This window comes from Neofelis nebulosa, chromosome 12, assembly GCF_028018385.1.
Source record: "Neofelis nebulosa isolate mNeoNeb1 chromosome 12, mNeoNeb1.pri, whole genome shotgun sequence".
Lineage (NCBI taxonomy): Eukaryota > Metazoa > Chordata > Mammalia > Carnivora > Felidae > Neofelis > Neofelis nebulosa.
The window spans coordinates 76,372,857-76,386,425 of NC_080793.1; the positions used below are offsets into that span (position 1 = coordinate 76,372,857).

Genomic DNA, 13,569 nt, shown 5'->3' on the forward strand with positions numbered 1-13,569 from the left:
GGGCCCCTAGCATTCTCGAGTTGCCTGTTGTCGTGCTTTGGAGAGACCCACTTGACTCGTTTCCGGAAACTGCCCGACTCCTGGAGCGTTCGAGCTCCGGGGCCGTCTTGGGGCTATGACTCTGAAGTCTTTCCCCAAGACACGGAGGAAGGCCTTGGGTTTCCACATGGGACGGAGGAAACTTGTAGGTCTTTATAGGGCAGAAGGGGTGGCATCTACCTAAGGCAGAGAGGTTTCTGGAGATTTCTGGAGAAATCTGAGGAGTGGTGAAAAACAGGCGGGGGTGAGGGCCCGAATCCGGCTGAGTGGACCTGGAAGACCGCCCACCCTTCTGCCCCTTGTGTGTCTGGTGTCCTGACAGCCGGCCGTGGTTCGAGCAACAGCTACGTGGATGCTTGTGCTTCCTGCCTGGACTGTTGCAGCAGGCTTCCAAACCAGCGTCCCCGAGCAGGCTCCCCCCGAGTGACCTCTACGTCTGTCTTCGGTAACTCTGCTTGCATCGTGTGCCTCCTTTGCTCTAGGAAGCATCTAGGGTTCCTCGCTGCCTCATGGAGCGGTGCTCACACATTCTAACCATACGGCCCCTTTTCACTTGAAAACAATTACTGAGGACCCTAACGCGTTTCCACAATATAAGGACTCCTGCCCTTTTCCCCCAGAGAGCCACGCATGCCAACCTTTGAATGATCTCTGTTTCTGTTGAACAGGATGGTGGACGTTGGTGGCCAGCGATCTGAGAGACGGAAATGGATTCATTGCTTTGAGAGCGTCACCTCCATTATTTTTTTGGTTGCTCTGAGTGAATACGACCAGGTCCTGGCCGAGTGTGACAACGAGGTACGCTGGGTGGGGAAGGGGACGGCTGTGGAAAACGGGGAACTCTTTCTGCGGTTTGCAAGAAGCCAGCGGTCTGGACTCCGTTCTTGAGGCTAAGCCGGCTCGGCTGGTCCAAGCGTGGTCTCTGGCTTAGCAGCACCGCCATCATCTGGGCGCTTGTTGGAAATGCATGCCTCGTCAGTCAACCCAAACTGAATGAAATACACGGGGAAGCGGGAGAATCACTGGCCTAGAAACCCGGTCCTCAAAGTTGGAGACGCACTGCGATTCCCCGGGGATCATTGCGAAAAACCTGGCACCTGGGTCCAACTCAGGATTCTGGTTTAGTTGAGGTGGGTGTGGGCTGAGCCTGGGATCTAAGCTCCTGTGCTGCCGGGGGTAGAGTCCCTGCAGACTTTGGTTCTCAGCCGTGGCTGCATATTGGGACCCCTTGGGGAGTTTTAAAAAAGACCATCTTTTGGACCCCACAGGAGAGATTCATATTTCCTGGGTCTGAGTTTGGAGGTATCTTTTCCAAGCCCTTTGGGTACTAACACAGCCAAAGTTGAGCAATGTTACTTCTTTCTTTTTTAAGCCAATGCTTATTTTTGAGAGAGGAGAGCATGCACACGCAAGCAGGGGAGGGGCAGAGAAGAGAGGGAGGCTAGAATCCGAAGCAGGCTCCAAGCTCTGAGCTGTCGGTGCAGAGCCTGACACGGGGCTCGAACCCACCAACCGTGAGATCATGACCTGAGCCGAAGTTGGATGCCTAACCGACTGAGCCATGCAGGTGCCCCAGAGCAATGCCATTTCCAATAAATATAGTGAGAACAGGCTTCCCAACCTCCTTAGGTCCCTAACTGAGCTGGCATGGGGAGTGGTGCCAGATGCTTGGAGCTGTTCGGACCTACCCCGGTCAGGCATCCCGTGTCCCCTGCAAAGTTGCCATAGTCCTAGCTGGGTCAAACTCCATTAACTGTGTCTGCCCAGGAAGTGGGGAGAGCCATTCCTATCACTTCGTTGCGAGGTGGGGGTGTGCTCTGTGGGACACCATTGTCCTCCCCTGGTCTTTTCCCCACCCTTGCACGACACATCCTGACCTCGTAGAAAAATGTCTCTTGCTTCTGGGTCGTGATCATAAAGCAGTGAAGAACTCTGCCCAGAATTAGGCAATCACCGAACAAATGGGATCTTGTATTTCTTGAGAGCAGACCTTTCTCTGTGGAGCACAGTTACATTAGCTAATTAGTGGAGGATTAACCCACTTACTAGCGTCATTGTGCAGAGAAACACGGCAATCCTGGCTGCCCCCCAGCTCTTCCAAGGGAGACATTTTGTTAAAAAAGCAAAAAAGGCATCACGTTATCAATGTGAAAAATTAGCTCCCAATTTGTCTCGGGATTACTTAATGATGTTTCTCAGAAAACTCAAAAGCGTATTCAGGCGCACAAGGGACCAACACCTCAGCCCTATATGTGTAGAAATTAGACATTTTCTTTTTTGCCGAAAGTCACAAGGTATCTGGAGAAAGATTAAGTGGCTGCCACTCAAACCTTCCTATCCCGGTTGTAATTATCTGTTGCGTCCCCTCCCGAGGCTGCGTAGGAATTGTTTCTTCATATACACTAGACCCTGGAACACAGGTTTGAACTGCATGGGTCCACTTATACGTGGGTTTTTTTCCCCGATAAATACAGTACACTAAGTGTATTTTCCTTACGATTTTCTCATTACTTTTCTCTAGCTTTGTTGTAAGAATATGGTATATGACACCCATAACATATAAAATACGTGTTAATCGATTGTTGGTGACACTTCTGGTCAACAGTAGGCTAGCAGTAGTTAAGTTTTGGGAGAAGTAAGAAGTTATATGCACATTTTCTTTTTTTTTTAAGCTTATTTTGAGGGAGAGAGAGAGAGAGGGAGGGACCAAGCTGAGAAGGGCAGAGAGAGGGAGAGACAGAATCGAAGGCAGGCCCTGCGTTGTCCGTGTAGAGCCCAGTGTGACGCTCAATGTCACAAACCATGATATCGTGACCTGAGATCAAGAGTTGGACGCCTAACCGACTGAGCCACCCGGGTGCCTGTGTGTGCACATTCTCGACTCTTCCGGTAGGTCAGCGCCCCTGCCTCCTGCGCTATTCAAGAGCCGGCTGTGTTGTCTTTCCTTGGAGATCATTACTGAAAAGATAATAAATTTTTGTTAAGCTTTAAAAACAACTGAGGGACGGGGCACCTGGGTTGCTCAGTTGGTCGGGCTTCTGACTAAGTCGGCTCAGGTCATTATGTTGCAGAGCGTGAGTTGGAGCCCTGCATCGGGCTCAGGGCTGGTAGCTCAGAGTCTGGAGCCTGCTTTGGATTCTGTGTCTCCCTCTCTCTCAAAAATCAATAAAAACATTTTTATAAATTAAAAAAAAAATACTAACAACTGAGGGGTTACCTATCTGGTAATAAATGCCAGATCTTAATGCCCAAAAGGCTACCGAGCAAGAGAATGAGTCCCAGTGTACAGGACTTGTAGGCAAACAGATTTACAGCATGTTCCTCCGCAGTGGGCAGGCAAGGCTTTCATGGTTTTGTCTGAGCACTTTCCTCTGTCTAAAGGGAAGCTGCTGTTTCTTTAGAGCAGGCGTGCCTGGCTGGCTCCGTCTGTTGAGTGTCTGACTTTGGCTCAGGATATGATCTTACAGTTTGTGAGTTCGAGCCCTGCGTTGGGCTCTCTGCTGTCAGCCTGTCAGCAGAGAGTCTGCTTCGGGATCTTCTGTTCCCCTCTCTTCACCCCTCCCTGGCTTGCACTCTCCCAAAAATAAAGATTAACAAAAACAAACAAAAAACCTTCAGAACAGAGTACTATCTAGAACAATTATTGTCACCAGATGAGATTTGTATGTGCCCTGTCTACTCTCCCTGAAGTAGGAACATTTGATTTATTCTTGCCAATGTCAAATGTTAAGAGATGTTGACGGCGTTTCTACGTAATTTTGGTCAGGTCCTGCTACCACATGGGCTTGGGACATAATTTAAACTTGTGAACACCACTATGCTCATCCATCAAATGGGGACCGTGTGCCCCGAGTAGAGCTCCTCTGTATTGCCAACACGTGAAGTGTGTCAGCAGTGTGCGCTCCCCGCTCTGCCGGTGTCCACAGCGTTCCTCTGGGCGGGGGCTGGGCTCCAGGAGCTTCCCCCTCATGGTCTGGGAGCCCAACCCCAATGACACAGGGCTTCCGGGGTCTAAGTTACTCACTTCCCCCACTCGGTAATCCCAGTAATGACCCAGAAAACTTTTGTCAAATAGGATAGGAACTTTCTTCCAAGTTTCACAAAAGCCTTTCTGACATGTGTTTATTTGCGGTGCCACAGAACGCATACCAAAGAGAGTGACTAAGAGAGCCGGCGGGGGTGGGGGTGTGTGGGGGAAATGGAGGCAGGAGACCTGGTATCCTGAGGGGCCCCAGGTGCTCACCAGCTTCAGCAAGGACAGTGATATGGAGCCGGTAGCTGGGTGAGGGGACAGATGGGCGGGACCAGACATTTCGGCACGTTGCTCCCAAAGTACCGTTTTTCTTATTAACCCTAAGCCCGTTGTTTCTCGCTTAGAACCGCATGGAAGAGAGCAAAGCCTTATTTAAAACCATTATTACCTACCCCTGGTTTCTGAACTCATCCGTGATTTTGTTCTTAAATAAGAAGGATCTTTTGGAAGAGAAAATCATGTACTCTCATCTAATTAGCTACTTCCCAGAATACACAGGTGAGTGTCCATCTTGTTGACTTCCCCGGGCATCATCCAGAGTCATTGGTCAGGCCCCTGGGCCCCCCCTGCCCCCCCATCTGCCTCTAACACCCTTTCTCACCGAAGCTCCAGGTGCATCACTGTGTTTTGCCTCAGCACCTCCACGCATGCCAACACCTTTTGTGAACTTCACCCTGTTCTCCAAGACCCAGCTCAGGCGCCTCCTCCGGGAAGTCCTTCTCACCCTCGCGGCACCCTCGTCTGCATAGGTGTGCCTCCCGCGTGCTCCCCTGGCAGCGGGAGCTCACTCTGTTGTCCCCTGGCCTCCGTCACTCTGTGTAGTGTTGTCCGTGTGGGCAGCTCCCGAGGCAGAGACTGTGCCCGCCCTGCCTTTCCGGTCTCTGTCCGAGTGCCCGGTACTTCTTCTGTGTATGTTAGTGTGGCAGCCCCCTTCCTAGGCACAGGGTAGACAACAGTTTTATGAATATGACCTACCCCTGGCTGCAAAGTTTAGGTCTTATTGCTAAGGATTTCTGGTACAGGAGTTCTCGAATATCAGGAAGTGTGATACTGATGTTTAGGGTTTTAGCGTCCTACGACCGAAAGGTCATAGCTGCAGTGGCCCTATCGGGTAGAGCCCTCATGCGTTAAAATGAGACTTGGGTGTCTAATCATGTTCCTGTGTCCTTCCTTCCCCTAGTCCTAGCCCACTTCTGTCTGCCTCTGTGGTCCAAATCCAAAAATTAAGTTGGCTATTTTTCAACAGATTGCTTTAAAGTACAATTTTTAGATGGCAGTGAACACTTTAAAAGACTCTTTTATGAGATTTAATAAAATAGAATGAAAGTTAATGTCCCCAGGTCAACTATCCTCTAGAACTAAGACAACTGAAAGAAGGATCCCACGCAAGAGCAAGACTATATGGAGAATGATTTGGGGGAGGACCTGTTGGTCACTATCTTTCTTCTTTATTCCTGTAACTACACTCTTGACTAGGACCAAAGCAGGATGTCAAAGCTGCCAGAGACTTTATCCTGAAGCTTTACCAAGATCAGAATCCTGACAAAGAGAAAGTCATCTATTCTCACTTCACGTGTGCTACAGACACGGAGAATATCCGCTTTGTGTTCGCTGCCGTGAAAGACACGATTCTCCAGCTCAACCTGAGGGAGTTCAACCTGGTTTGAAAGCTGCTGTGCACTTCTCACCCATTCCGGAAGACAGGATTGGCAAGCTCCTCCCATATTTGCAAGTGCTTGTGACGTCACCCACCCCTGGCAGCACGGAGCCCGTCATGCAGGCCACGGGGCCAGGTGTCGGACCTTACCAGATATTTGAGTGTGGCACCCTTTTTCAAAGTCTTGATTCCCAAATTGTTTTTATATTTCTTTTCTTGAGTTTTGGCTCTAAGATTTTGTGTAAGTTTTGAATTTGATATTTTATAGAATTTTTAACAGCCACTGTGATTTATGTTTTTTTAAGTGTGTTTAATAGGCATTAACACATCATGTAACAGAGGCGTCTGTTAGTTTATAGATCATACCTTGAGACCTCTAGGATGAGTTTGGGTGATATTTTCAAAAAAGAAAATTAAGGGGTTTGAAGGTTTTTATTAAATCTTGTAATTTAGAGATTTTAGATTGTTTTTCTCTCTCCATGCTGAACTATGCATTTAACATGCCATCAAAGATTTTTTTGGTTTTGTTTTTTTTTGTGTTAAATATTTTTAGGCCAAACTGATGACTATATTAATAGATCTAACTTAGTTTTGCCATAATTTGATCACCATGCAGCCAAAGTTGACATAAGTGGGCTCGAGATAGCATACGTGCTGTACTGGTAAAAAATGTGTGTGTGTTTTATGTGTGTATATATACACACGACCAAGTCTTGTAAACTTACGAAATGACTAAAAGCCTAAACTGTTTAACCAGCGTAATGCAACCCCTGCCAAAGTTCTGATGGCCACCACAGTTTTGCTGTTTGAACCGTGTATGCTGTGCCTTTCTGAGGAGGCTAAGAATATACCATTCTGCCATTAGCATTGGATTACGTTGTGTTTCTTTGAGCTCGTCGTTGACCGATGGTCAGCTCCTAAAAAGAAAAATGCTGTGACTTTAATAGTTTGTATGTAACTCAAACTTTCTACATGTCCTTCCAGGAGAGGAAAAGTAAATTTCCTTTTACTTTCTAGGTTCCTGGCTGAGATCCCCCCCTGTAAAACAAACAAGCAAAACAGATTAACAGGAAAAAGCCCAGGAGTTTAATAGTATGTATGCCTCCTGTACACATTAGAGGTCTCCAGAAGAACTGAACCACTTCCCAAACAGGCCAAGCTCTCACCTTAAGACCTAAGAAAGATGTTGGAGGAGGAAGAACCTCTCATAGGTGGCCATCAGGCAAAGCACAGTGAACAAGAGTAAGGATGTGATGACGTAGTCACTTTGTCTTTCTGGATACCCTCACAAACGGAGATTTCCCTTATACAAGAGTAGCTTTTACTAGATTTCCAGAGCTTTTGCCGTATCTCCTATTTCTTAAAAATAATCAGCTCAAAGTAATCCTTCTGCCAAAGAGGCACACTTTTGGGATGCCATAGTCTGCTCCCTTTTGGGGCTGCCTTTGAATCTGAGCTTCAGATTCGTTTCACAGTCCAGAAGCTGAGTTGGTTGATTTTGTTTTTTTTTTATGAGAGAAGGAGCCAATGCAATGGCCAGTCTTTATTGGAAAGAAGAAACTTTACCGCACCTTTGGAGTAAGTTAATGCTTGTAATGGGTTCCACAGCCAGGGCATCACCGGACTGTTGTCCTCTTCTCAGATGCAGCCCACTATTCACTTGGTGACAGATGCGACTAAATTAGGGTTTTCCTTGGTGCCTGAAACTGCATTTGGGGCTAGAATATTGTATGGGTTTAGTCCCCTCCGTGCAGCAGTCACGACCTCCCTCTCCAGCCCAGTCACCTGCTGATCAGCAGTAGAAACACCACCTCCAGGGCACGTGGGTGGCTCAGTCGGTTAAGTATCTGACTCTTGGTTTCGGCTCAGGTCACAATCTCATGGTTAGTGCGTTTGAGCCCCAACAGTGCGGAGCCAGCTTTGGGTTCTCTCCCTCCCTCTCTGCCTTTCCCCTGCTTATGTGCTTTCTCTCTTTTACAATAAATAAATACTAAAAAAAAAAAAAAAAAGAAACACCACCGCCAGATGCCATGGAGTGCACCTTGTTGGCTCCATTGGGACCGCGGGCCCTGAGGGCCTCCTTGGCCCGTGTTCCAACTCCAGGAAGTAACTTTGAAGCCATTGTGCCCACTATAAATAGCACTTCCGTCCGTCTTGAGAATTGTTCAGGTTGGTGAAAAAGTTGTGTCTCATTTTAGGCCTCTGTGGTGCAAGCAGGTATTTAAATAAGAAGCACTTCTATGGGAAAAAAAGGTTAATGGTTGGAGCAAATTCTACACTAGACCTCTGTCCTGGGGGCAGCCCGTCATATGATTTCTACAGGTTGGGTTTAAAGTATCGTTTGCAGTCTGAATGTCTCTGATGCCGTCAGGGGTTGAGGTAAACTTTGGTCTGCAAAGCGGCAGGCATGAAGACTGTAAACATGAGCTTTTGTGGCCATTTCTGTGGCGTTAATAGCAATAGCTATTACCATGAAAATAAGAGTGGTCACTATTAGTTTCCAAGTTTTGGAGGAATCAGGGAGAAAAAGGAATTATTTCATCTTATTCATTAAGGTATACTTTATCAAGTTACTGTAGCTTAGGAGAAAACAAAAAGTCTCCTTAAATCTGGAAATAATATTTCAAATAGTCGTAAAAATTAAAAACATCCTCTTCGTTCAGTCTCATGTAATTCTTGTTGATCTTCACCTTGTATTAGCAATTTTATAATTCCACTTTTCCCTTAGAGTTTTATAAGTTCTTGCTCAGTTCAGTGGTATGATTTGGAAGTTACCGGAAATTTGTACTCGTCAGAATCCTTTCCAGGACTCTCCTTGAAGATGAAGCACTTTTGCAAAAGCAGAACAGTAGCCTCTATTAATGGCGAAACACTTTAAAAATGGCCACGAATAAAGATCTGATGAGTGTTCACTATAATGCAATTGACAAGAAAATTTGGTTATTTCTGTGACATACTGTTTTAAGATAATAACTAGATTACAAGTAGTAACATTATACGAGGACATAGCAGACTTCTAGGAATTTCATACAATTTCTGGAACGTTTATGTTAGTAACATGTATCCGTACAAATACAACCTGAACAAAGTTTAGCATCACTTATTTGTGAGTGCTTCCTGTGTAATTTAACAAAAGCCTAATATTAGTTTGATAGCTCCTTTAACAGAGAGACAAATCTTGAGATGTTCCAGGGGCCCTCTGGAATATCCCTAGTTCGTTCCAGGTCAGAAAGACTTCATTTAGAATTTGATTTTCAGCTCTTCAAAAATACCATTAGTTTTGAACACTTGACTAGGATGACCTATCTTTATGAAACTATACTTGATTTCACCTATTTAACCAAAGTGACCAAAGATTTTAAAGGCAAATACAGAAGGTGACATCGTTGTGAGCAAAACTGGCTCTTAATATTGAGAAGACTCGGTTTTCTTAAGTAATCAAAGACCTGATGATAAAGATAACACAGGAAATTATTTCAGTAAAACACAATCTTTTGATTTCTGGTCAAACTACTTAAAAGGGAAAGAAAAACCTTTTGCGGTATTTCATCAGGAGCAGACCTAGAGAATTTGGTCCTTTAGTCACCAGCTAGACCCCAAGCCCTGACCTTGACCACCCACCTGCTTGTACTCACCAACCTTTGTCCCACATGGTTCCTTGAGCTGTTCTTTTCAGTTTGTCTCTTAACTCTGGCAAACGGAAAATGAAACCACCCCAGAGAGAGAGTCCTAGTTCTGCCCTGAGGAGACCTCCAGCTGGTCCAGACCACCCGGACCAGATGGAGCTAAACCCCTCTCACCTGTGCAGATGGACCAAGGCGTGACCTCGAGAGTGACAACTATCTTTACCTCATTATGAAACCAAAATCTCTAAGGAGGATCCCAAGCCTCATTTACATAATATACAATGTAGTGTGGGCATCTTGTGCGTGTGCCAGCTCATATCCGCCTCTACAATGACAAGGCTTCCCTATATCTAAATATCCATCCTAACCCTAAATAAAAGGAACCCATCCACCCTTGCTTGGGGAGTCACCGCTGCAAATCAATTTTACTTTGTCCAACAACTCAACCCGGTGTAGATTTTATCTGTGACTCACCATGGAGCCAACTCCTGTTGGTTCAGTTACACTTTTAGCAGATGAAAGGAAATTTTTAGTTTTACATGAATATATTCAGGTAAATGATATTAAAACTTATCTTTAAACATTTATGAATTCATCCCCTTTTAGCCAGCCTAATTACACAAGGTTTTCTCTTTGCGACTTTCTATATGCAGTTAATTTGTCCCTTATTGCCCCCTTTCCTCTTCTGAAACAACTCATTCTACTTTTCGAACAAAACTTCTCTTTCCTGTAACAAAAATGCATCTTCGTACCTCATACCTTTTCTTAACCCAAAGCACATCTGGACTCTCTGTGAGAAGGGAGATGATTTATTTTCAGAAATACCAAATAAAAGCTGTGCTGATTAACAATAGGTTTACAACGTATTGGAAACATATAGGAACCTTCCTCCTGACAATGGAGACCCAAACCTTAACTTCCTGGTTCTTCTTCCCCTCCCCGTTTCGTGGGCTAATACCCCAGGGCTTTACAATAGGCATGCACCAAAGAACAGAGGGAGGAGGGGCTGAAAGTCTCTGTGTCACCTCGAGGAACATACATTTATTCCAATCAGACTACTTCTTGCCTTTCATAGGCATAGGCCATGTCCAGGTAAGGCTGCAACCTCTGTGGTACTCAGCCACTGAGGAACCGGGAGAAGGACTTAAGCGCTAGGAGATAAATTATCTGCTGAAACTGCCCCGAGTGTGCCTATCCATCAGACACCCGCTCTTGCAAGAACGTTGGTTAAAGCCTGGCTTCACTGTGCTCCAAGTCTCTGTGGCCCTCTTTTGATTGGGTCGGTGGGTTTATTGCTCACATTTCCCTTGGATACAGAGATGCTTTCCTATTTCTGGTAAGTTTAATTACATATGTTAACTAGTATTCCCAACCCTCTGAAACCCTAATTTCTAGTGAGAAGCAGCAATTATCAACTGCTTACATACCAACATTCTGTGTATTGGCAAATTTATGGATACATTTCATAATTTATGGAAGCATATGCTGCTTCATAGTACAGTTTTTAAATGTGGTACAAGACGTTTACTAACAGACCCAAATATGTTTAGTTTCTCTACAACAAGCCAAAAGTAGATAAAGCTACATTCAGTAAGTAATGTTTCAGTATGTTATATTTAGAAATTTAGATATTCTAATAAACTTCTATCATTTCACTTATGAAAATTTTAGGGTGTAAAATTACCAAAAATATTTTGAAAGCTATTTTAAAGTAGACATATTGTCTTCATCATTGTTGAAAATTTCACGTATACATTTTAATCCAACTTATATCTACTTAATTCACTTCTTCTTAATCATATCAAGGTTACTTCTAAAAATTTCATGAGGCATTAAAGCCATGCTGTTATTTTTCTTGCTGGCAAGTTTTGTAAGAGATCACATGAACTCATTTGTCTAATAAACCAGGTAGAATGAAAGTTGTGTACCTGCATTATATCCACGGACAACTCTGAAGACAGACCTGATGAGGTAGCATAAGGCAAGCTGAGGGCAAACACAAGCTAGCAAACTGCCCCCCCCCCCCCCCCCCCCCGCCTTCCGGGTGGGATATGCGTGACTTTCCTCAGGCATTTGTGGTTGCCCTAAAGCTAAGAGGAGAAAACAAATGGTTAACTGATAGAGATCACATTCATACAGGTCAGAAGTCTCCATCAGTTTACAAATGTCTTAGTAAATGATAAGAAAAAGGCAGTCTTATCAATAGCCTAATCTCCAGAAACCTATAGACTCCGTTTTTTGGAGCCCCAACATGGCCGTCCCCTCCATAGTGATGTGGGGAATGAAGACAAGAAGTAAATGGCAGGTAAAATTAAATTTCTTTATAACCTGCAGCCCACTGACAAATACTTGAGGCAAAAACAGAGTAGAACATTTTCCCAGGAACTCCCTACTGTCTTCATGTTAGTGCCTTACTACAAGGAAAACCACCTTAGCTTCACAGGTATCTTACTGGTCCTCTTTAGCACACGGAAGTCCCTCTGGAGGCCTCCCTTTGCCTTTACCTCCCCCAACTCCATTGTACATAACCAATCACTCTTCACAACTCCACGCGGCTCTGCCCACCGGTCCTGTCTCCATGCTTTCATGAAATCACCTTTTTGCACTGAAGACGTCTCAAGAATTTGTGGCCATCAGCTCCGGAGCCCCCCACACCATTCCAAAACCCCATCAATACCCATTTCAATTAAACCAAATTAAAATAGCTTTTATTTACCAAATATATCCCCAGATTGCATGAACTTGCAAAACATTTGGGTGAGTTTCTGTATTTCTGAGTCTAGAAATGCTTAATTCATATAAGCAGTTTTTTCTGAGCCAATTAAATATTAGAGCTGATTCACAAATTAATTTTGGCAATACTATCTGGAGGTGGAAAATTATCACATCTACAACATACATAAATAGACACACACATAGATATAAACAGAGACCTTAGACCTAGCATTGTAACATTGTAACCATGAATCAGATATAGTAACATGAAACTCAGTACTTTATAAAAGAAAGATTGGACCCAAATTGTGTTTCTAGCAGATGGAATGCTTTAAGTTTATTTATGGCTAACTCAGATGGCTAAAGCTTTTTTATCAAGATTTGTATGGAGGATACTTAAGTTTTTTTTTTCTTTTTTTAAAATTTTGCCCAATTTCCAAATAGCTCCTTTTCCCTTCTCATGATTCTCATCATCTCCCTAAAGTCTTCATTTCAAAGAGATGGCTCTTGGCTCCTAGAGAAGATGGGGATAGAAAATGTACATCTCACAAGCACAGGGAAAGTGTCCAAGTTTTCTCCAAAGAGTTTTAGATATATTTGTCTATTATCAGAACTCTAGAGTAATTATGATTATTTTTTTTCCTTAGGTGCAGGACAATTCTATTTCTAATATTCCAATCTTATACAATATCTGTAAGCATTCTGAAATGAAGAGGGGAGGCTTTGGGATTGGTAAAGATAGATGGACTCTATATTGTTTCTAGAATTGCATTTCTAATGTTGTAAAGATTTGTAAGACAAAAGATAGTATTTCTAATTCCACAAGGAATTAGGTGAGCCTCAATGATACTCTGTAGCTGACCCACCAATTACATTATCTTCAATTCGCCTCTTGACATCAATATGGGGGAAATTTTCCATTCCAATTAAGATGGCAATCAAAACATTCCTATGGGGGTGCCTGGGTGGCTCAGTCTGTGCCTGACTCTCGATTAGGGCTCACGTCATGATCCCAGGGTCATAGTATCAAGCCCTTTGTTGGGCTCTGTGGTGACAGCACAGAGCCTGCTTAAAATTCTCTCTGCTCTCTGCTCTACTCCCCTAATCATATGCTCTCTCTAAAATTGAACACACACACACACATTTTTAAATTTCTATGTCCAGGAACTTCAGGGTTAAATGCAGTATGCCTTTGTTTTTTGTTTTTATTTTTTTAAGGCATTTTATGTATGTATGTATAATAAATAACTGAGCTGTCAGCACAGAGCCTGACGCAGGCTTGAACTCACTGTGAGATCACGATCTGAGCAGAGATTAAGATTCAGATGCGTAAGAGAGTGAGGCACCCAGGCACCTTTTTGTTTTGTTTTGGTTTTGGTTTTTAGAGACAATCATAAACAGACTCCACACACAGTGTGGAGCCCTATTCGGGCTAGAGGCGGGGCTTGATCTCACTACCGTGAGATCATGAACTGAGCTGAAATCAAGAGTCCAGGCTC

At 44.2% G+C, this 13,569-nt stretch overlaps 1 protein-coding gene across 2 annotated transcripts in view; it reads left to right on the forward strand.

Moving 5' to 3' along the window:
- The window catches only part of LOC131492040 (guanine nucleotide-binding protein subunit alpha-14), a 203,529-nt gene extending 196,930 nt beyond the window's left edge, over positions 1-6,599 (forward strand). Inside the window, exons 5-7 of one of the 2 annotated variants that reach the window (XM_058695651.1) lie at positions 708-837; positions 4,417-4,570; positions 4,679-5,480. In XM_058695651.1, coding sequence (XP_058551634.1) covers positions 708-837; positions 4,417-4,570; positions 4,679-4,821 — 427 coding nt within the window. In that variant the 3' untranslated portion in view covers positions 4,822-5,480. Of the gene's footprint in view, positions 1-707; positions 838-4,416; positions 4,571-4,678; positions 5,481-5,548 lie in introns of those variants that run through there. The other variant, XM_058695650.1, reaches the window with a different exon arrangement.
- The last annotated feature ends 6,970 nt before the right edge of the window (positions 6,600-13,569 follow it).